The sequence below is a fragment of the Sesamum indicum genome, linkage group LG2, assembly GCF_000512975.1.
Source record: "Sesamum indicum cultivar Zhongzhi No. 13 linkage group LG2, S_indicum_v1.0, whole genome shotgun sequence".
NCBI classification, from domain to species: Eukaryota; Viridiplantae; Streptophyta; class Magnoliopsida; order Lamiales; family Pedaliaceae; genus Sesamum; species Sesamum indicum.
In genome coordinates, this window is record NC_026146.1 from 5,830,882 (window position 1) to 5,855,349 (window position 24,468).

At 36.4% G+C, this 24,468-nt stretch overlaps 3 protein-coding genes across 6 annotated transcripts; 1 reads left to right on the forward strand and 2 right to left on the reverse strand.

Annotated features, from left to right (window-relative positions):
- LOC105155406 (pentatricopeptide repeat-containing protein At4g30825, chloroplastic) lies at positions 3,684-7,962 on the forward strand. 3 transcript variants are annotated; one of them, XM_020692037.1, is made up of 3 exons: positions 3,684-3,830; positions 3,933-6,909; positions 6,986-7,962. In XM_020692037.1, exon 2 carries the CDS (start codon positions 3,989-3,991, stop codon positions 6,800-6,802), a length of 2,814 nt encoding a protein of 937 aa, XP_020547696.1. In that variant the 5' UTR covers positions 3,684-3,830; positions 3,933-3,988; the 3' UTR covers positions 6,803-6,909; positions 6,986-7,962. The 3 variants fall into 3 exon arrangements, with proteins under 3 accessions (XP_020547696.1, XP_011069582.1, XP_020547695.1); XM_011071280.2 differs by having other exon boundaries at positions 7,012-7,962; XM_020692036.1 differs by having other exon boundaries at positions 3,715-6,909; positions 7,012-7,962.
- LOC105155472 (glycine-rich cell wall structural protein-like) lies at positions 9,653-10,570 on the reverse strand. Its single transcript, XM_011071348.1, has one exon. The coding sequence runs from the start codon at positions 10,568-10,570 to the stop codon at positions 9,653-9,655; it is 918 nt and encodes a 305-aa protein (XP_011069650.1).
- Positions 11,259-24,419, reverse strand: LOC105155408 (DNA-directed RNA polymerase 3, chloroplastic). Of its 2 annotated transcripts, none has more exons than XM_011071281.2 (19): positions 23,490-24,416; positions 23,011-23,214; positions 22,764-22,897; positions 22,418-22,487; positions 21,935-21,993; positions 21,589-21,706; positions 21,111-21,224; positions 20,855-20,983; positions 19,313-19,729; positions 18,389-18,439; positions 17,414-17,484; positions 16,357-16,441; positions 16,092-16,244; positions 14,829-14,903; positions 14,629-14,718; positions 14,043-14,090; positions 13,845-13,959; positions 12,488-12,591; positions 11,259-12,023 (listed from the first exon to the last, which is right to left on the reverse strand). In XM_011071281.2, exons 1-19 carry the CDS (start codon positions 24,198-24,200, stop codon positions 11,913-11,915), a joined length of 2,859 nt encoding a protein of 952 aa, XP_011069583.1. In that variant the 5' UTR covers positions 24,201-24,416; the 3' UTR covers positions 11,259-11,912. The 2 variants fall into 2 exon arrangements, 1 of the variants encoding a protein (XP_011069583.1); XR_002286600.1 differs by having other exon boundaries at positions 12,006-12,023; positions 13,809-13,959; positions 23,490-24,419.

Genomic DNA, 24,468 nt, shown 5'->3' on the forward strand with positions numbered 1-24,468 from the left:
ATCCCTCTTATTTATAAGTAATTCAATTACTTATAGAATTAATTTTCAATTAATTCCCGGTCCCTTCTCGGTGATTTATGTGTGACTCTTTAGGTTCGCCTTTCAGGTAGATTTGGGATAGTGTTAAATACAATTATTAATTAAATCTAATTTAATTAATAAATCTCGATTAACCCTTGATCAAGAAAGCCCGTCAGCATAGGTGGTCGTCTAGCAACGGTCATGGCACTAGAGACTAGGAGAATAATAATGTAAATTTTTAGGCTCTCGAGTCCCTACGGATTCGGTCCTGCCGTCTACCATCTCCCAGCCTTAGCTAGCGCATGGAATTGAGTGTCGGTTTCAATCCTCAACTAGGCGTCTATGCATAATACTTGAGATCGCATTAAGCCAAGTTCCTCAACATAGGAACTACATTTTCCTATTCGATCAACGAATATGGCCACAGATTCATAGAGCATGAGTGCATCTCCAAGTGCATAGAAGATACCTCTGTCACATACTGACAGGGGATGGATCGTCTTCTTAGAACTCACCATCCTCGCTACACACTCCGACTGCACTGGACAAGTCTTATGATGATCATGTTTGTAACACATATTGGAATGGGTGTAAAAGCCAATTGGATTGGAAGTTTTGAGAACCATTCAAGCAATCTTTATTTAAGCAATGTTGTCCTGATGAATGTGATAAGAATTCATCGTCGGCACACGTATCTGTTGTGCTTAGCAAATTACGTCAAACTGCTTGAACGTCACAACAGATGCCCACATACCACTTTAACAACCGTGCAATAATTGGACTGCGCATTGGATGGTTGTTATGAAACCAACTATTTAGTGTTTGGTCTGAAATTTTTCAAGTCGAGCACCTTAAGACTGGGCACCGAGAATCCTACTAAGACTTACATTAAGAGTTGCATTCATTTGATGAATGTCGTGTTTCATCAGCGACATACGTGGGACGTCTATGCAATCTTAATGGGTCGATTGGCTAGGTGTCGAATCTACTGAACTGGCTCGCGAGGATCGTTATATGGAAGCCTTGGAGGCTTGGTTGGTATGATTTGAGTCGCCGGCTCTAATAGTACGGGAGTAACCCTCAGACTTGAAGAATCACGGTAGTCACGTGCATGCGATGACTATATCTTAGATTTGTGCGAAGGGTGATCGTGTTTCAGACATGATCATCATAAACCTTTTCTAGTGCAGTCAAAGTATGTAGCAAGGACAGTGAATTCCAAGAAGGGGATCCGTCCCCTATCAAAACGTGACAAAGGTATCTCCTATGCACTTGGAGATGCGTTTACGCTCTATAAAACTGTGGCCACAGTCATTAATCAAATAGGAAGAAGAGGTTCCTATATCGAGCAGTTTGGTGTAATGCGATCTCAAGTATTAAGCATAGACGCCTAGTCCAGGATGGGAACAGATATCCAATTTCATGCCCTTATTATTAATATTATATAAGTTTTAACTAAAGAATAATTATTTAAATTATTAATATTATATAAGTTTTGTAATTATTAACTTTTATATTAATTAAGATATTTTAAATTTTAAAGATGAATTTACTATATTAATTTTTATACTGTGATTTTAACTTAATATTTTAATTTAAATTATAAAACTTAAAAAATTTATATTTTTTCATAGTTTTAAATAAATATATTTAGAAAAATATTTTATTTTTAGATAGATTAAAATATAAAAAAATCAACCGAAATAAGTAAAAGATGTAGGTGTGAAATATATAAACATCACGAGGGTATTTTAGTTAAAAACATCAATAAATAAGGTCAAAAGCAAGTACAAACACCCTCCAAACACACAAGGAGCGCGTGTAATGTACCTTCCGTTAATTATTAATGGAATGATTTTTTTTTTTTTGCTGAGTTTTAGAAAATATAATGGGGGTTTCTATTTCGAAAACACAGAGAAGGTTTTAGCTATTTTAACAAAATATAGGAGCATAAAATGCAATTTAACCCTATTTCTTCTCTGATGTCCAAAATTTTTCCTTCACATATTTCTTAAAACCATATTTTCATAAATTCATTAAAACCTCTATAAATTTATAATATGAGGACCACATAATTTTATTAATTTAAAGAGATATTATAATTGATAAATTAATAATTTATTAATTTAAAAATAATTTTTTAATTCAACGAATCTACATTATTCTTTATGAATAAAATATACACATTGTATTTGACTCACTGAATGATTGACTAATAAAATATAATACATCCCCCTTAAAAACAAAGTTCATTATACATGAATATAAACCAATTAGACAATCTTGTCCTAGTTATATTTGTAATTTTATAGAATTATTAATTTATAATATTGAAGGGAGCATAAATTTATATAAGGGTTTTTTGGAAAAGTTATTATCTTATTAATTTAGACTTTGGGCCAAAATCGGGACCGAGAAAGTTTATTATTTTAGAGAAAAGTTATTAATTTATAGAGATTCTATTTAGTTCAAATAAAAATATAATAAGAAAATATTTATAATATAAAAACAAATAAACTTTTAATTTAATATAGAATAAATTCAAGCACTTACATCAAATGTAGCGGTAGTAGATGAGTCGAGCCAATTGCAAGCTGGCGGACTGGCTCAACTAGAGCTCACCTCGAGCTCCTTGATGAGTCAAGCTGGAACCAATATAATTCTATCCCACTTGCGAGCTTTTTCTATTTTTTAATAATTTTTTTTTTGAAATATTCTTATATATTTAACTAACACATATTAGTATATCAAATTAATAAAAAAAATATTTATAATATATTAGAATTATATTTAGGCAATATCTCATATTTTAATTTTATATCATTGTAAAAGTATGGTATTTCCATATCCATCTAAATAAGCATAATTTTAGTATTCTTTTTTATGAAGTTGTATATACATAACATTAATTTAATGGAAACAAATCTTTGTTAATTTTATAATTATTATGAAATTAATGTTTCCATTAACTTACATAAGCATTCTATTATTATAATTATTATTGCTATATATTTTTTATTTTATATTAAGTATTAATTTTATTATCTAATAGTTGAAGAAAATTAGAAATATATTTTTGTTAAAAATATTGAGTTTGTTAATCTTACATAATAAATAATATTCAAAATAATTAATATTTTAATTATAAATAAAAATTTGAAATAGCTCGAGCTCGAGCCTAAAAGTTTTGAGCTTGTCGAGCTCAAATTCAAAATCAAAAGCTCGACCTCGAGCCTTAATTTTTTGTCGAGTTCGATCCATTTATACTCCTAATCAAATGTTCCTCTGCTACCGTAACAATTAAGGGTCGTGATCCCTAGACTACATTAGCCGACAAAATATTTATTGAAAAATATATTTATTTATTCACAAAATATTTATTTCTTCAAATAATTTTCTGTTCTTGATACTTAATAATAATTTATTTTGTCAAATTAATAAATTAATTATTTTATCTATAATTTTATTTAATTAGACAAAAGAAATAAAATAAAACTTTAGAATTATATATACACATTAATAAATTATGTATACGCATCAAATGTGTTTGAATTTTTAAATGTGAACTAATGTATGAAGTATATTTTTGTGATCTTCAAAGAGTTATAATGCTATTGCCTATTCTATTTTTATGTAGATGTTTTGGATGTATATTTATCCATACACAGACAATGATGAGAAAAAAATTTCTCTACTCATTTAATAACAAAATATGCAAATCTAGGAGAGGATTCCAACCCAGTAGCTTCTTTTCCTCCACTTCTTTCAACTTCATTTATCCTTTCAATGCTTGCACTCTGTGAAGAGAGGTACGTCTTTTATTGGCTTCCATCGCTAAAATCCACTTACTTTTAAGCTGAATTCGACTTTGAAATTCAAGAACTTGAATTTTCTTATGCTGCTGAATGCAGTTAGTCATTCGATGAATAAGAAGTAGTGCTAGTGTAAGCAGAGGCCACCGTACTCCATGGCCTCCCTGAAGCTCTCAGTTTCTGTAGATAACAGCTGTTATGAGTCCAAGAAACAGAGGTTTGCTTTGAATTCATTGAAATTTGGCTCAAGTACCTTGTTTTCGGGTTATGTGATTACTAATGGGGCGCTTATTGTGAAGCCCTTTTGTAAACTGAAGCAGATTAGGGTTAATGGGTTAGGAAATGAGCTTTTGGGTGCGCCTGAGTCGACATTGGATGGTTGTCAGATTGGTGATGGGAAGAAATATGTAGCTGGTGATCATATGATTTTAGAAACCCCAGATTTTCATGGAGATTCTCATAAAGGGAGAGTGAATATCTGGAAAAAGCTTAGGAGTGCAAATGCGGCTCGGAAGCACACTAGTAGGAATTTGGATGTTCATAGAAATCGCAACAAGTATAAGAAGGAAGAGAAAGTCGTGGGTCCACGACAAAATATAAAACCAAACAGAGTCTTGGATGGCCAGACTGTAGTGGATTTAGATTTTGATGATCTTGCGCCTGAGTTGAGCTACGAGCGTTGCAATCTGATCTTAGAACAGCTTGAGAAAAGCAATGGTAACAAAGCTTTGAGGTTTTTTGAGTGGATGAAAGTTAATGGGAAGTTGAAGAAGAACATGACTGCCTATAATTTGATTCTTAGGGTTTTGGGTAGAAAGGAGGACTGGGGTGAAGCGGAAGTCATGATCAGGGAAATGGTTTGTGACTCAGGTTGCGAGCTTAACTATCGGACTTTCAATACCCTTATATATGCTTGTTATAAGAATGGGCTTGTCGATTTGGGAGCTAAGTGGTTCAGGATGATGTTGGATTATAAGGTTCGGCCAAATGTTGCTACTTTTGGAATGCTTATGACTCTTTACCAGAAGGGTTGGGTTGTCGAGGAGGCAGAGTTCACATTTTCTTGGATGCGGAATCTGAAAATAACGTGCCAGTCTGCTTATTCAGCTATGATCACGATTTATATACGCATGGGCTTGTATGATAAAGCAGAAGATGTTATTTCCTTCCTGAGAGAAGATCATGTGGTTTTAAATCAGGAGAACTGGTTGGTACTGCTAAATGCTTACTGCCAGCAGGGCAAGTTAAGTGATGCGGAGCAGGTGCTGTGTGCAATGGGAGAAGCTGGCTTTTCTCCAAGTATAGTTGCATACAATACAATGATCACTGGATATGGGAGAGTTTCAAGTATGGATCACGCAGAACGCTTGTTCCACGACCTTAAAGAAAATGGTGTTGAGCCTGATGAAACAACATATAGGTCACTAATTGAAGGTTGGGGTCGAACAGGCAATTATAAGCAGGCAAAACTTTACTACATGGAAATGAAGAGGTTGGGTTTTAAGCCTAATTCCTCAAACTTGTATACATTGATGAGATTGCAAGCCAAGCATGAAGATGAAGATGGCGCTAGAAGAACTATTGATGACATGATGCTGATTGGTTGTGAAAAATCCTCCATCCTGGGCATTGTCTTACAGGCGTATGAGAAGGCTAATAGACTGGAAAAGATGTCTTTGACTTTGGAAGGTCCCCTGTATGATCATGTTCTCAAAAACCAGACATCTTGCGCAATTCTTGTAACAGCTTATGTGAAAAATTGCTTGATTGATAATGCACTGGAAGTTCTGAGAGACAAGCAATGGGAGGATTCTATATTTGAGGATAACTTGTACCACCTATTAATATGTTCATGCAAAGATTTGTGTCATCTTGAGAATGCCATCAAAATATTTACTTACATGCCAAGATCTGCCCGACCAAACTTGAATATCTTCTGCACAATGATTGACATTTACAGTAAAATGGGCCTTTTTATTGAAGCTGAAAAACTTTATGCGGAGTTGAAAACTTCAGGTGTCAAATTGGACATGATAGCCTTTAGCATTATAATAAGAATGTATGTCAAATCTGGGTCTTTGAAAGACGCCTGCTTGGTTTTGGACATAATGAATGAACAAAAGAATATTGTGCCTGATGCGTATCTTCTACGTGATATGCTCCGCATTTATCAGCGATGTGGCATGGATGATAAATTGGTCAAGCTGTATTATCAAGTGTTGAAAAATGGTGAAATTTGGGATGAGGAAATGTATAATTGTGTTATAAACTGCTGTGCCCGTGCGTTGCCAGTTGATGAACTCTCAAGGCTTTTTGATGAAATGCTTCAGCGAGGATTTTCACCGAATACCATTACCTTCAATGTGATGCTCAATGCTTATGGCAAATCTAGACTATTTGAAAGGGCAAGGAAAGTGTTTTGGATGGCCAAGAAACGAGGTCTAGTTGATGTTATATCTTACAATACTATCATAGCTGCCTATGGGAAAAATAAATACTTAAAGAATATGTCAGCAGCTGTCAAGAAAATGCAATTTGATGGTTTTTCAGTTTCCCTTGAAGCCTACAATTGCATGCTGGATGTCTATGGGAAAGAAGGTGAAATGGAAAAATTTAGAGGTGTCTTGCAGAGGATGAAGGTTTCTAACTGTTCTTCTGACCAGTACACTTACAACATCTTAATCAACATCTATGGAGAGCAAGGATGGATTGAAGAAGTTGCTGGCGTGCTAACGGAATTAAAAGAATGTGGAATCAGTCCTGATTTGTGCAGCTATAACACATTGATAAAAGCATATGGGATTGCAGGAATGGTTGACGATGCCATGGCTTTGGTCAAGGAAATGAGAGAAAATGGAATAGAACCTGACAGGATAACCTATGCTAATCTGATCACTGCATTAAGAAAGAATGATATGTACCTGGAGGCTGTAAAGTGGTCCTTGTGGATGAAGCAGATGGGCCTATGATACTTGTATTCATTCATACGCACGCTACTGTCATGGTTGTTCTGCTTCTTTCCTCTATACATCCATCTAGACCTCATAGCATAGACGACTCTGAATCTGATGCAGTGGTAAGCATTGCACATACAGAATCTTTGCATCCATTTACATGTTATTCCTCTGAACTTTGCAGAAAAAAAATCACAGACACAATTTCAAATTTACTTTTCCAGGAAGTGGCTGGAGTCTTTGTTGTACACTGACATCAGATATTCAACTTGTACAAAGTGCAGACAGGGATTGTTCTGAATTACTCCATGTTCCATCAAGAACAGTGAATATGTTGATCATACTGTTGTCAATTTGCCAATGAGGTCTAACGGTGGTCTTTTAACTGATATATCTAGAGTACCTTTTGGTTATATGAGCTCATGTAATTCAAGTAGGATGAGATCCACCTTTTAGCTGTTTATATATAGTTTAACAGTTATTATTTATAATTTGTATTAATCTTCTCCTTTTAATTTAATGTCGACAGGAGGAGACACACCATCGTCGTTATCTTTACATATCAAATGAAAAATAAAGAAAACAGTTAATTGCCTAGAGATACTTTCACATTGCATCAGTCCTTATACATTGATATGATTTGCTATCATTCTGCTTTCAGTGTTCTCATAATTTCCTTCAGACACATAAACACTGCTTCTGGTGTATAAAAGTGCATACTGCATTGTGTCTTTTGCTGATTCGAGGCTTGAAGTGCATGATTGGCAAGGCTGATGTGTTTTTCACATGATCCAGTGAAGTACCTTCTTGTTCTCATACTTCTCGAAGAGCTGCTAGATTTTATGACGTAGTTGTTTTCTCTATTCTCTTTACTCGAGGCCACTAGTTTGCTAATTCCTGTAAGAATGTAAGAAAATATACTTTTAGTTTGCTTTTTCTTGAGGTTGTCTTAAAAACAAAGTTTATTTTTCACTATGATGTCCAATTATATGTGCAGCAACTTCTGTCCAAGAAGACGTCCTTGGAAAGTGATGTTAATGGCCAAGATTCGGCTTTAAACTCCCAAGACGGACCTAGAGTTTTTTGTTTTATTCTTTTTTCAGTTTTATGTGATTTATATACTAATGCTTGGCTCTGACACTATGTGCAAGTATGTTTCGCAACAATAACAGAAAGGCCTACCGTTCCATGAAGACAACGACAATGCAATCAAGTCGGGCAACATCAAATCACAAGTTCTCTTCATGAAATGGCAACAGCTTCTTGTAAGTAAATCTTATATGTTGTGTCTCCCATTCTCATGTCCTGGATAAAGTCTGCATGTGAATAACTGCTGAACTCAAGATTATAGAAGGGATGGACTCAATCTGATTTTTCGAATTATTTCTGTTTCTTTATTTATGCTCATCTCTTTTTATTCATTTTCCCTTCCTTTCCCTGCCTCCATAAGGCAGCTGGTGCTGTTAATTCTGGCTAATAAATGAAAGAGGATTCAGTTTTCGAATATCAATGATGAACTTTTTACTGGAACTATTAAAATATTTGCACGCTGTTATTTTTCATAAAAAGTATTAAAATTCATGTGAAATATAAACTTCATAAATTTGGAAATACTTACTTCTTGTGACGATAAGTTATGAATTTATTAACAAATGCAAATGTTTTATTATCAAGATTAATATATTCTTAACAAATGTCAATTTTATTTTATTTTTTGAACTCGCCAAAAATTAACAAATTGCATTATATTTTATGCCGACATACAAAAAGATGAACGAAATAAAATAAAGTTTTCAATCTAATAAGTTTTTATGCCTATTTTTATGTCTGTCTTAACTGTTCTTTAAAATAAATCTTTATGTTTATGTATGTATGGCCAAATCATTAAATGTAAACGAAGCATATGGTGTATCATTTCTCATGTATGCTAAAAAATGTTGAATAAAATAACTTTATTTTGGAAAGCTCGTTGCACCTACTTAACAAGTTTATTTAAGTGAAAGTAAAATAAGTATTTCTTTCAACAGTTCATGTTTAAATTCTTATAATAATTTTATTTTGAGACTATGCATTATAATTTAGGGATAGTCACATTGTTTACACAAATCACCCCTATTTTTTGGATAATTATACATACACCCACCAGAAATATCAATATTATTTACACAAATTGCTCCCTACTTAATTTTGCTAGGGGTTGTTTCTATAATTATGCAAAGGTTCGGATAATTTATGTAAACAAACTATAGGTTATAAGTATAAATGGAATTATCCCTACAATTTATGATGAAATTAAGTTTGTCTTATTTTTTATTAGTTTAATCTAATTAAATTACTTTTTCTCTATATTGTAGTGTTAACAATGAAGTTAAGAAGTGTATAAAATTTTAAGGTCATTATTATTTTAATAATACTTTACATATATGTATGACATATAGGTATAGATGTAAATTATTAAGTATATAAATTCTCAAAGAAAAATATACACAAACATGTTTTTGGGACTCATTTAGAAAATAAATTAGAAGTTTAGTATATTTTAGAAACAAATTTTTATAATTCAATAAACTAAGAAAATAGTTAACGTCTAAGATCAGATTAATAATGTAATATTAATTGGGAGGAGATTCAATATACACTTTTAATTAACATAAAATAAATAACACAAATATTTATGTTCATCCCAGAAATATTAATACATCCAGAATAAAATGGATATGAAAATTAAAGACATTGAAGCGCAATTGTAGTTCCAAATTGGGGTTACAAAGAGACACCAAATGGAAACAACTACTTTGTGGAAATACTCTTGGAACAGCCAAATTAATAATCATAGAGAGGGAACAATGCAGCAGCTTTTAGAACTCATGGTTTCTTCGGTTCATTTCCGCCGCCAATGCCGCCCCCAGCGCCACCACCCCCACCAAATCCAGCTCCACCACCACCACCACCACCTATTCCCCCGCCAATTCCTTTCCCTATTCCTCCTCCAAAACCACCTCCAGCTCCACCACCTATGCCACCCCCAAAACCACCGCCCGCTCCACCACCTATGCCTTTGCCAATACCTCCCCCAAAACCACCCCCACCTCCTCCTCCTCCACCAATTCCTTTGCCTATACCACCTCCACCACCGCCACCACCTCCAAATCCACCACCGAAACCGCCTCCACTGCCACCCCCAGCTCCACCACCTATTCCTCCTCCAACCCCACCTCCAATTCCGCCACCTACGCCTCCACCAACTCCACCTCCAACACCACCACCGATTCCTCCTCCACCACCAATACCTTTACCAATTCCCCCTCCACCACCACCTCCAACCCCTCCACCAACTCCACCTCCACCACCAATCCCTCCACCTCCGTTTGCACCACCACCTCCCCCTATACCACCGGCTGATCCGTGGGCATGTCCACCACCAACTCCACCTCCCTTCCCGGTCCCCTTTCCTATTCCACTTCCGCTAGAGCCACTGCCCCCTCCAATACCTCCTCCAACTCCATTATGGTGATGCTTTTTAGCCTTCTTATGGTGCTTTCCACCATCATGGCCTCCAACTCCCCCGCCAATGCCGCCACCAACACCCCCACCACTGCCTCCACCACCACCACCTTTTCCTACGCAGTCAGGTCTTACATAATGATTACTTAGACCAGCATCGCCATCAACGAACCCTTCTGGTTTCTTGAGCTCACCTTTTTGCCCCAACTTCCTGGCCTCCGCACACCCCACCACCAAAAGAGAGATTAGCACTGCGGCCAGAAAACCCTTCACAGCCATTCTTATTCCTTGACTGCACTTGCGTGCAAACACAGAGCTTTATAAGCATACTCCCAACCACCCACCACACCCAAACCAACAAGTATTAATTCTAAGCATATAAATACTACTGTTGCAACCAATTTGAATGCTTTTCCAACTTTTTAAGACAACTCCAGCTCGAATACCCACACATTTTACGTGATAGCTCCATGCATACATGCATTCATGGCCACCTCTCTCTCTCGCTCCAACACAAACATGGGAAAATTTTAATTGGTTTTCGGAAGCAAGAAGCTTGAAAAAACAACTATTGTCGCAGAATACGTTGGCAGTTGAGACTTACTCCAATAAATTTTGTTAAATCCAAGCCAGTCATTGGAAACTATGTTAAAAGAGCTATTGCCGTACCTAAAAGGAGAGAACATGTCATAATTACTACAAATGGTTCAGGCATATGTAATAAGCCAATTGATGTTCACGGACTGCATTTACTCGTAAGGACTTGGAAATTTTTGCGCTCATTACTATGTGTTTGAAGCCTCATCTCATGTCTCCAAACCCACCCTTCTAAGTTCATGAGTTGAAATTGATTTTTGGACAAGTCAGTAAGGTAAAACAAATGTATGAAATAATTGAGTCCAAGAGTAGAATCAATGAGCTAAAGACCAAGCAAAAATCAATCAAGAAATGAGTAACAAACAAGTTTTCCAAAGATCAAAAGATTTCGATGAGTTGGGTATCAAAATCCAATCAAATTTCTGTAGTATTTCCATTTGAAGAGAAGAGCTCAATTATTCAAGATATGGTATATACACAGCCATCAAAGTATTATATACCTTCCACCATATTGAATAACTAAAAACTACTTATTTGTACACGACAGAGTTACAGTGTTAGCCCATTGAAGACTGAACACCTCTTTCCCAAAATTATGTTCTCTCTCCTTTCTGAGCTCCCTACTGTGCTTGTGCATAGATAACAAGTTGGGGGAAAGACTTCTTTAAAGCATATACAATCCCCTATGATATATCCATGCTCCTTATGGATAAAGCCTTGACAAGCATTTCAGGATTAGTACTCGGCTTCTGTTCTCACTCCATCTTTCGCAACTAGAAATTGCTGAAGCTTAGTTATGTTACGCACCATGAGATGAGACTTCAACATGTCCCCAGATAGATGCTATGTGCACCAAGACCATGAACTTGTATACAGTGCATGTACAAGAACAAGAAAGCCGCTGTCCAGGCTCAGATGAATCTGGCTTCTAGTAGAATCCGTGCGCATTCGCAAGCACCTCTGACAGGTACCCTCTGATGAGCACAGCAAAATTGTCCGTCGAGTGGATGCATTATGGGGAGGATCAGTTGAAGAAGTATGGAGATTCAATAACTTTTTCAAGATCAAAGTCTCCTCTATTTGGCAGAGGGGGGAAGGTCAACATTGGATATGACGTCTGGAAGCTTTCAAGCAGCTGCTCATGCAATCAACATGTAAAGTGCAAGTGAATCATCTTAAAAATTGAAGTCAAAGCAAGTCGATAAGTCCTGGATGCAGAGCAAGCTTAGTGAAGCAATTCTTGGTAACTTATGCCAACAATTTGCAAGTAACACATAAATTAAAATGATTTGGCAATGTCAAATCCATGCATTTCCTGTTTCACAATTAAATTGAGAAATAAGCATCCTAAGGAGTTGGTCTAAAAGCCAAGGATCCAACCATGAAGTTGGATGTCATAATGTTAATTACACTCCATTTCCACCCAAGTCTAGGTACAAAATCAACACTTCTTAGTGCACTTAAAAAAGAGATGCGGAGAACGAAAATAAATTTAATGAGATACTTCAGCAGGCTATTTAGGACATGGAAATACGAGAAACAAGTTAAAACTGTCATTCAGTGCATGCAAGAAGCTATTTGAGGGGTTATAATACTTACGTTTTCAAGTATTGGCATACTGTATAAATCCACAAACTTTTCTCTTAGGATCTGATTCATTCTATCAACATCACAAGCATGCGTCCAGAATGAATCGTGCACGCCTGCAACGCAACAAAAAGGTTATTGTAGAAGTCCAATCTCATCAACCAAGAATGAAGACTTCTTAAAGTAACAACATGATTGACGATAGTCACTTAGGCAAACAAAATAAACGACTCTAAACTGGAGGCATCTCAAGAGGTTGGTTAACTGTGAAACAAACATCAAATACCATCAAATCAGGCATGGAAAGTCTGACTCTTAAATTTGTAGAAAATGTTTCAAATTCTTCTCCTGATCAGGCATGCAAACCTGGGAACCTTTGCTTTCACGAAAATGTTGAAAGTTGATTACTGGTTTCAACAAATTGATCTTCTATGAATGTTTGAAGAATCCACTAAACCATTATAACAGTGCTCCAGCATGTTAATATATTCAAACAAGCAATGTCTGGCTTTGTTGTCCAGTTCCAATTTGGGTGTCCTATCACGGACAATTCTGTAATTGTGATTGGCCCGGCCATGTAAACTAGGCATGGCATTTCAACACGGTCACAGGGTCAATTCTTGTTCTAAGGATAAGATAGTAAATGGTCTTTTGGGGGTCACAAAGATGGTATTTGCCTGATTTATTCTTCAGAGGCTTAAATCGTGCCACTTGGCTGATTTCTACTAGTCACTCCAAACAGACTTTGCGAGCAAGTGATAATATACTTTGATAAACAATATTCATTTATATCTAGCCTCACTAAGCTTTTGCTTACATAATTTTTGTTGTCTCCTCCTCCAAACCAGGTAGACATTTTAAAATGAGGACTAACTCCCTTTACGCTGTAAATGGAGCCCACCTAATTTTGCATATAGTCATGCATGTATCTAAAGGTAGAGCATGGCTCCTAAAAACTTTGAAAAAACACTACATAAATGTAACTATATGACTTCCTTACTACTTTCGTTATGTAATTATTTATAAAAATTACAGTAGAGTTTAAATTTTCCTTTTAGATTGGATAGGTTTAGAAAGTGGTCCAGGGTGAATCTCATTAGACCACAAGTGATGGTGTCACGGCCCGAGGTAGGGAGTTATGTTTTATCCAAGCCTTGGGATGTGACAGAATTAGAACCTGATGTCAGCCCCATTCTCGCTAGGTTTCTCCAGACAAACCATGCGAATAAACAGGCAAGAGATCAGCCTACCTATACACAGTTGATGACCCCAGAGCAAATACAATGCACGCACTTCAATAATAAACATTTGCACAAGAGATACATGAACCAACAGAGTAAATTTAGAGGCAGTGGCGATCACGACAAACCCGCAAACCGCAATCCAGCATCTCGACAAGCAACGGCAGTCATCATCATGTGTGAACCATCCAGTGAGTGCACAAAATTTGGAGGGAAAGCAGTTCTCTGCTTTCTTACCTCAACCTAGGGCCAGTCATTTTAAAATGAGCATCAGTACCCACAATGGCAAATGCTTAGATATAAAAGGAGAGAGTGATAAAACTTACTGAATCACCCTCGCGCTGCAAGGCCAAAACCTGAAGAGAAGTTCTTATCTGCATTGAAATGAGGTAAATCAGATTCCACAGAATAAAAACTGAAAACAGCTCATCCAGAGCATACACGAAACATTTATCTCAAGAATTTTAAGCTCTCAATTCACAAACAGAGAAGTGAGAAAAATATTGCTGTGGCTTTTCCACTAGAAAATGGTCAAGAAAGTGTCTCTGTGTTCTTACTTATTAATATATTTTTAAGATGTGTGAATTTAAAGCATAGATCATTGACATGGTAAAAACTATCAAACCATGCAACTAGCAATATGAATCCTGTAACAAAGATGCAAACGTCCCCCATTTCTGACATTAAACTGAATGCTTTTCAAGAAATCTGGGTGAGAAAAGATGGTTTCAGCACTACATTAGATGAGCTTGTATGGTTGTACTCCCCTAACAAACCAAACATCTTTCCACATTTATTTATTTTATGATAATTACATTAGGTACCATGCATTAATAGTTATTAGCATCACTGTAATCTTTATTCTTTCCGTTAATTCAGAATGTATTCCTTCACACAGCATAAATCACTTACTACATGACGCTGAGTTTTGAAGTATGGTTGTACGACAGGAAGACCAAGTGGCGTTGTCCAACATACAGGTTGATTTTCTGAAGCAATGATCTGTCAAGTAACTCAAGTTACATCAAACAACAATCCCAAATTCATGAAACTTGTTGATTTTTAATGAGTCTTTACAAGTCATACTATTTAGTTTGCATTTTTTAGCAAACCTTAGCACAGTCACCGAGCCAACCCATTATTGCACGTGCAGCTTGAAATAACTCCCCAAGTGCTGCCAATGTCACCTGCAGAGAAGTTTCTAACCATAATTATTCTCAGCATGTACTGGTATATCGTTCAAATTTCATAACCATTTTTTTTCTGAAAAGACTGTTGCTAGTATAACAGGGTGCACAGTGTCATTAATTAGAGAAAAGTCAGAAGACACCTAATTATACTTGGGAATATAATTGCACTGCATGTAAGCCTCCTATTGTATAGATATCATTAAGTTGAAAACTTGCATAACTCAGGTTGTATCACCACCCTTTTGTTTGCCATTGAGTAGGGATACAAGTCCGATACAGTAGGAGCGGGTGCAAATACATGCATGCAGGTGCGGGATTCGGGAAAGGAGCAATACTGCGAGTGCAAATGAAATCAGATTGAATATTGTATAATAGCCAGAGTGCCTCAGGGAAATTAAAAGAAAAAATAGTTGATGTCCCAACTTAGTACTTTGGGAGATATATTCCACCACTTTTTACAACCATTTGGTTTTGACTAAGTGAAAATGCTAGAAACTAGAATCCCCAATTTTGATATCCCTTTTAATCTCTTAGGGCTCTTTCACCTCCATTCTAGTCTCTCTTCTCATTTTGCTCGCCTCTCCCGTTCCCTTCTCCTTTCTACCATTTTTTCTCTACTTCGTCAGTCCATCTCGTTCTTTCCGACCATCTACCACAGTCAATCCTCTCTCTTCAGTAATAGAATTGCAGCACTCAAGTAGCTCATGGCTAGATGCCTTTCACAGCACCGCACTATAAAACTACGCCCACTTTTTCTGATTTTGACAACACAACAATCCATGAACTGATAATTTACTTTCTTGTCCTACTATTTCTAGCGCAAAATTAATCATTCTAAAACGTGATGTCGTAGTTAAAAAATGCTCTCTTGCAGTCACATCGCAAATTCATGCTCCAAGCAGTTAAGCTGCAGCCCCTTGCTTGATAATGCAATCTTGGTTTGGAGATACTAAAGAAGTCTGACTAATTTTCATAATTCATCTACAGCCAGGAGAATTCATTAACATGTCAAGTTTTCTTTTCCGCCTATGAAATCCCTGCAACTGAGTAAGGTAGGAAAAATTTGTATCATATCTTTGACACAAAAGCACCATAAGTTCATTTAAGAAGTTCTAAGAGTGACGCGATAAATCTTAGAGAGATGGCAAGAAGTGGAAAAAGTTTCTTTTGGTGCATGATGCTCACTTTGGCAGCATAACATGCTGCACTGAAGAGCAGCCTGTCGTCAGTAATCAGACCCTTCTCCTCCAATCTTCTTTTAATCTGCTCCCGTGCACCAACATAGGTGACTCCATATACTGATGTCATTACTGTCTGTTTCACGAGTTTCCTGTCAACCTGAAAGCTTCCAAAACTACAGGTTCTTCAATTGCACAAAATGTCTTAGAACTTCAGAAACAGTTATTTTCACACCAACCATTTAAAAGGTAATTTAGAGGACGAAAATCACCTGACTGATTAAGAGTTTGGCCAGCAACGCACTTGGGTCAGTTGCAGGATCCTTCTCACTATCTCTCTTCATGATATTATGAACCCTAAACAATAAGTAAGTTTTAAGAAAGAGAAACTTGCAGCAAGGAGAATACAGAGAGTAAGAATATATCAAATTCAACATTGAGAGAGATAAACATCATGAGATGGAGAAAAAAGGATGACAGGATCTGTAAAAAAGAAATTATATTCTGTTCAACAAGTTTAAAATCTGGAAGTATTATACAGGAAATATAGTTACTTGGGAATAAGTTAATGTGCTCCTTCCTCCCATTTTATTACTTATATGATTTTCATGCTAGTACTGAAACACATAAGTAGAGCTGCGAAAGCTAAAAACAGAATCCAAGTTGAACAGACTACTGGTTTTCCACTTTTCCAACTAACATCCTTGTGCTCTAACTTTAAACACGGCATTTAGTAAGCAAATGGAAGAAGAGGACCTGTAATCCCAATTTATGGAAGTATGTGACTGAAGCTTCATTAAGCCAAGTAGAGTTGAGTTGAGTTAAGCAACCATGCTATCCCTTAAAGCATATCCATGGTCTTCATTCCAGGATTTTTAACAACCCATGAATAGCAAAAGAGTTCATCTTGTTACTTAGTTGACCTAAGATGCTTTACGTCTAAAGTCAAACAAATACTTGGAAAAAGCAGATGAAAGCTATCAAATAGTTTTAAAGTCTCACAATTCTGGTAGGAGTAGAAAGAAGATAAAGAAATGCTATCTTCAAAACTTTAATTTTCAATTGCTTCATTTTTTTCCGCCTATATCCCTGAATTTTCTCTCATGCCAGCCATAAGATTTCAGGAAGCATAGATGGATGTGCTTCCACAAACTTTTATGGGCAATGATTAGAAGGAAATTTGTAGGCAGAATGTCATGTACACAAAAAATACATAAATGCACTTTGTAAGCAACAATCATGTACAGCATTAGGTAAAAGGGGAAAGGCTTCTATCAATTCATTGACAGACATCTAAAAGTCAGAAAAATAAAAATCAATTCAATAAACCTCTCTGCAATTTCTGAGTAAACATCAGCAGGTTTGTCTCCAGCTATTAAGTTGACTGCAGCAGCTTCAAACTGAAAATCAGCAGAACATCAACAAGTTGACAACAGTTTCAAGGTAATCTAACAAAGGAAGAATCTGTATCATAATGGTATAGCTGAAAAAGGAAGCATATGGAGTTGTTTACAAGGGGTGCAAGAAGGATCCAGAAACTACAACTAAGCAATTCTTATTTCCCCCAATTTTAGCAGGTAGAACCATCCAGCTCGCGAAGCTGGCTCGGGCTCGGGCTCGAACATTTTCAAGCTCGAGTCAAAAGCTTGCGAGCCGGCTTGCGAGCATTTTCTATTTTTTAATATTTTTTATTTTAAAGTATTTTTATATATTTAACTACACAGAATATCAAGTTAATAAACAAAATATTTGTATATCTTAGAATTATATTCAAGCAACATCTCATATTTTAATTTTATATCATCATAAAAGTATGGATTTCAATATCTATCTAAAAAATAAGCATAATTATTGATTTTTTAAATTATCTAATAGTTGAAGAAAATTAGGAGTACATTTTTTTAAAAATAATTTGGGCTTGTCAATCTAATATAATAACTAAATATTCTAAAATATTTTTAGTTTTATCATAAAAAAATTAAAAAAGCTCGAGTCCGAGCTCGAAACTATGTGCTCGAGCTCGAGCCCGAATTTTTTGCCGAGCTCGAGTCGTTTACACCCCTAGAACCATCTGCTAGTGCAAATGATGTTAGCTTCAGTGATTTTTTCATCACCAGAAACTTTAAGAAAGATGCTGGTTGAAGAGCATGAGAACATATTTCAGTGACCCAACCACTTCAAATGTGGAATTTTAGTGGAACATGGGAGGAATTGTATACATTATGTAATAATTTATTTTCATGGATCACTTTTGAAGTATGATTTCCCAGAGAAGCCAAAAGTAATACTGAGAATATGACATACACTATCTCTTCCAAGAGCTGCATAATGCTGCAGTCCGTTGCACGACCCATCCTATGACAGAAAACAGAGTCATTATCAGGATGAGATCATTTACAGCATATACAAGAGTAAAAACTCAATATCTTCACAAGAAAAATAGAATCTCAAAGAAATATGATGTGAATTCAAACCAATAAACAAACAATTAAATGCATAGTTTTTTGAGGAAGGGAAATAAATTTATGGGAGAAAAAGTTATTTCAAATGGATTTGACGTAGATTGCTTAGTTATACAAACAAGAAAAGATAAAGCAGTATCAAGAGTAAATGCTTCCATTAAGCGAGCTGCATGTCATATAGTGTGAATTTGGAAACTGAATTTTCCTTGGCTGACCCTTCATCAAATTATGACAGCAAAAAGGACCAAGTGATTCAAACACCTTCCCTATCATCGCAACTTCCTTCTATATGCTCAAATTATTGTTCATCAGGCTCTCCAGGTTACGCAAACCATCACTCAATATGACGGAAGCTAGAGAACGACCACTGCTTGGCAATTCAACATAAATATATAAAGTAACATTCTAGGGCCTTTTCACTCATACCCATGAATTTCAATAAAAAGAAATTATTACATCATTGAACATCTTTACAGAATTAGCTCAGATTTTCAATAGTTTTCTAACTATGTTTAGCAGAACCTTAGATACAATAAATTTATATAAAGTGTAAAAGCATACAGGATTTTCAATGTCAACAAAATTTTAGCAGTTCTTAATAACTTTTGAGAGGTAGAACATTAGTTTCAAATAAGAGCCTTATCTTATGAGACCTCTGTATCCTCTTTCATCTCTACCTCCCACTCTTCCGAAAGAAGCACAAACTCTCAATAATTGTGGAAGTTTCAAAGAAAGAATTATGAAGGGGTTGTCTTTATGTACATACCTGATGAATTGGTAAGTGGGAGATAACAGTGTGTGGGGAAGAGCTTTTTAAGGCTTCCGCCAGATTAATACAGGCAGCTAAGCATTGAAAAGGATCCTCGGCCTTTAACCACCAGCGATTTCCATTCAGAGAATTATCAGCAGAATCAAATATTTCTGCTATATTGTTTTCCACAAATGAGAGTCGACCATCATAAGAAAGCTTTTCAACACCCCCACCATAGAGATTTGCTAAATGTATTTTTAACCAACGTAATCCAGACTTTCCCAGTGGCCTTCCTTCAGCAAATTCAAGAATTCCTCTACACAGATCAGAACTAAGATGATTCAGATGCGGGTGCATCGGATACGCACGGCCTCGAAAGTCAAGATTGTGAGGATAGTAAAAACCTTCCTCATCCTTCATCTTCCGAGCAACCTGATTCACAAAATCGCATTTTAGTATCCAATCTGATGGTCTTTTCTTGAACTATAATCTTTATCCACTTAATCATCTAATTTAAAGCCAGCCCAGATGAACCAGTCAACATGAGTGGTTGGTAAATAGTTACTGAGAAAATGTTCGATTACTAGGAGATATTAGGTTAATTTACAAAGTATTTTCATTTTATTGCTAATTTCATTTTTACATTCCTTAAGAAATTTCAATGTATGATTTTCAATTATCCAAATTCCAAACCATGCGTTCTGAATTCTGATTAACTCCATCAGTCCACTTTTAGCAATAAAACAACATATGGGAATCCCGATATTAAAAATTTACTGTAAAAAATAGATTGTATGCTGCTTAATATAGATTAGACATATTTCCAAAGACTGAAGTAGAGTGACAGTAACAGGAGCTTGTGATGATACAGATACATGGCAATGCTGGTCAAAGAATAAAGTCAGCTTAAGTCTTCTGATTTGAATGGCGCAGAATGCAAAGCATATATGCAATGACTCGTCCCGGATTCAAGTTTTGATTCCAGGCCTTCTCGGTTATCGGTTAAGACATAAAAGACCAGATGGTCATCTAAGCACAGGAAGGCAACTAGAATTCCAACCCAATAGCAGCTTATCTTGATATGATGTTAAAAAACTACCTCATTGAGCAAGGAAGCTGTGAAATTTTGAATAATTCATAGAAACAGAGGCCTCAGGTTTAATTGAGCATACATGACTGCGCTCATTCACAAGAGATTTCTACATTACGCTATCACCGGTTACGAAAATACAGGAGTCATTGAACTTTTCTTCAGAAGATTGATAAATGTTTACAATAAAGCTAGGAGTTGCATATGTATCCTTGACTAAAAGATAACTCAAAAATTTAAAAGAAAATGTGGAAGTTAATAATCCACTGCAGTGCATTTAGTTTCTTCAAAGGCTCAACTTTTGGACAGTCATAATAAATGGGAAACCAAGAATCTAGCCAATTCGTCCCCCCTAGCAGAAAATTCATATGTGAAACTGCAGCCAAAGCTCTAGAGCATAACATGTTATTCAAGCATCTTTTCACTTTGCAGAACAAACAGTTACAGGCAGTTGAAAATTAACTCACATTGAGCTTTAATTCAGTGTCACATCTTTGTGAATGCCTCTCTTGATTGATTTTCTTCACTTTCCTCACACTCCATTTCCACTTCTTTACTTCCTTCGCATCATCTGAGAGCAACTCAGGTATTGGAACCTATGGCACAAAAAACAACTTCTATAAAGGCAAAGCACATAAGCTATGAAGAACATAACAGAAACAGGAAAATTTATACTGTGGGCAACAGAAATACTTAAGCACATATGCTATGAAGGACACTTACATCTTCACGATTTACCAAACCAGCAATGTTGCCACCTGCTGCCCAAATGCACTCCACAACACTTAAGATACGTTTATTCACTCTCCACTTAGTGTTTCCTAAAGTATCAAGGGCCTGCATATTCAATCAAAACTGAACATGTTACCACTCTAAAACACATCTTAAATAAAAACAAAGGCAGCACTCAAGGTACAGGTGCCCCGTGATATAAGGAACAGAGAAGACAAAACCTACTAGAATCAAACAAATGAACTTTGTTGGCAGCTTGCTGTTTCATCTTAGCAGAACACAAGCTCGTCATTAATTTGAGAGAAATATGTTTTCGAATTCATATTAAGGAAAGAAGCATCTAGGTTAGGTTTGGTCTGTTAAGAGTGGAAGTACTATGAATCTACATTTACATACTTGACTCCACAGTTGAACCATATGCATGAAAACAAAATCTTTATAAAATAATGCAACTTATTCCAGCTCCCACCTCATATACTTTCTGCATTTGTTTTGGAGGGACAGTTTTAACAGCCTTCTGTTGCTTCCGTGACCCATGAGTGCGCATCAAGTATGAAGGTAAAAACAGGTAACCACCTTTGTCATACCTGAAAGGACGTCAAAGAGTAGAAATGAGGCACGGGCTTAAACCAAGCAGTCTTAGTATTACCTGTAAGGTCACTCCCATATAACTACAGAAATGGTATGACACCATATATCCCCAAAAGTTTTCTTCTTGTTGCATATATAAAAGTCCACCACTTCGACTACATTTTAGATAGACAAGCTTATAAAGCTTTCACATCTGAAAATCCCTTGAGTAGCGAAAAACATACCCCTTCCATTTTTTTGGCGGCACCAACATCGGCACATAAGGAATGATCATATGCTTAACCTGCATAAAGCATACAATTAGAGATTTCAAAGGAAATACAAAAATCCAACAGTTGATTTTTAAGAAATTTACAGTCTTTCTTTCTTATTCCAAACACTAAATACCCCCGTAAAGGACAATGTATTCTTACATGAAAACAAAATAGTTCAAGAAGTGATCCCCAAATATACATTCTAGAATAGCATTGGCCCATGCCAAATGCACTCCATATATTCAAACAAGTGTAGCAGTTATGGTAAATATTTCTCCACTAGTTAATGAAATAAAAAAATAATATAATAGCTGTGATCTCATACTGGCCAGCCAAGGTGGAAGAATGCAACCTATTTGTACAGCCCGAAGCTAGAAATACTTTGTGCAGTAAAAACCATAAAAGGAAAAGCACTTTCCAACCCAAAAGGAACTTGCAGTGGAAGTGACTCACAGTTTTATCAAGCCCAGTAAGGACAAGTGGATCACATTCTATGACTCCATACTTCTTCACAACATTCTGCCTGAAATGGTCAAAGAATAACCAGTCAGATACAATTAACTGGATCCTCGACATTAACGAACGCTGAAGAAAATATGGATATTACTTTAGTCCCAATTGACCAGAAAATTCTATGAAATAAATAAAAGCGCAAAAACTTAATAACTAGATTGCAAGTGCAACTATATCCTAAGACCACTGCTGAGCATCCCCATGCACCATGATCATATACACAAGGCACAAGTTTACAGCAGTATCGTCTTTTTAAGGGGAATTATTACTGAATTGATATTCTGACCCTGATTCTCTTGGTGCAATCTTGAAGAAGTGCCTAAACGCAGGGCGAACGTCAGGAGGACTGTCAGCTGACTGATTGACTGGAGGTTGTACATAAGCACTTTGTGTTAACAATTCTATAAGACAACATCCCAACTGCACAACATATATATTACGGCTCGATAAGAGTAAAGTTACAGATATGGCTGATAATGTATAAATACTAAGATCTCCGATTATTAGGTAGAAAGATAATGCAGCCTCCAAACCTTAGCCTGTGTATCTCGACTCCATGATTTACTTTCTTCATTTCTCACCAGCTTTTGTACCTCAATGACCCTGTTCCTTCTAATTAAACTCTTAACTCGTTTTCTCAGAATCGCAGCTTCCTTTTTTGAATCTTCTTCAGTTTCAGCTACAGTTTCCTTCCTCTGATATTTTTTTGTTTTCTCCAAGAAGTTGTGGATTCTAACCTGACAGACAAAATCCAATTACAAAAATTTACAGGTAATATCAATCAATATAACAAATTTCTAGCTATGAGGACTAATTCCCATCTGACAAAAGAATAAACCACAAGAGAAAGAGAATGCACAGCTGGTGTGTTTTCTTTGTTTCTATTTCTTCTTTCTCTGGGGGTCGGCGGAGGACTTTACAGTCAATGTGCTGCTAGAAATTAGACAACAATTTGTACAGCAAACACAGAATGCTTTAAAACCCATACACCCACACAATGATAAGTACTCACTTCATGCTCAATTGCTACCCCAATTTGAACAGCAGCCTCCACCACACGCACACACCTATCCTCCTTTCCCCCCATCATCAAGAGGCTCATTATCTTATGCATCACAATGACAGCCATTTTGTCCGCCGGCAATGCATCAATAAAAGGTGCAAAAGCTGCCTTCTGCTTTTTCGACCTCTGCGAGTTCTGCTCCTTTTCAATAGCTTCCCTCAAAGGTTCAAACCAACCCAAAATCAATTTCTTCACATAAGGCAGATTTGGCGCCAATTTTTTCTCACACATTTCCCTCTCCAATTCTCTATACTCCTCCACCATATTCTCCCATGCCTCCGTTTCCGCCTTTATCTGCCTCCTCCGTAGTAAATAATACTTGCGCCTCTCGGTTTCTTGGAACTCTATTTTGACCTCACTTCTATTTTTGCTCCTAAAAAGCAGACTTTTCATGTAGAGAGAGGAAATCCAAGGCGGGTCTTGAATAAAACCCCTGCCACTCGACTCTTTCGTCAAGTTTGATTGAAACCCATTTGGCATTACTTGTAAAGTCGACAACTTCTCGGGTTTTCCCGGGAAACTGTCATCAGTACAGTCTGATATAGGGGGTGGAAGAAGAGGGGCGGGATTATGGATGGATGGGAGCTTGAGGGTTTGAGGGAAAGGAGAAGAAGAAAATTGGGGGCTCTGCGAAAAACTGGGAATTTCGGGGGTTGACATTGAAATGAAGTTGGGGTTCTTCTGGGGTTTCCATGAGGAAAAATTATGGGGTTGCTGAAATTGAGCTCTGGGGCTCGGGGAGAATGGGACTATGGAAGCCAGAGCTGATGAAATAATTGCGCGTTTGTGTGTGTGTGTGAGTGTGGATAAGAGATGTACAGGAAGAGAGAAGAGGGAATTCAAAACCTCTCATAAACCCTATTGGTCATTTCCAGATATTTAAGGGGCAAATTTTCAGTGCCATCTTTCTTGATTTTTGCTTTTTAAT

Bases quoted from the DNA above. Each gene is read 5' to 3' on its own strand.
- LOC105155406 (XM_020692037.1), top strand. From the start codon at position 3,989: ATGGCCTCCCTGAAGCTCTCAGTTTCTGTAGATAACAGCTGTTATGAG.
- LOC105155472 (XM_011071348.1), bottom strand. From the start codon at position 10,570: ATGGCTGTGAAGGGTTTTCTGGCCGCAGTGCTAATCTCTCTTTTGGTG.
- LOC105155408 (XM_011071281.2), bottom strand. From the start codon at position 24,200: ATGTCAACCCCCGAAATTCCCAGTTTTTCGCAGAGCCCCCAATTTTCT. The intron at 14,904-16,091 runs GTGAGCATCATG...ACTTCTCTGCAG, and splicing joins CAGCATGTTATGCTGCCAAA to GTGACATTGGCAGCACTTGG. The intron at 12,592-13,844 runs GTTTGTCGTGAT...GTTGCGTTGCAG, and splicing joins TGCTGGATTGCGGTTTGCGG to GCGTGCACGATTCATTCTGG.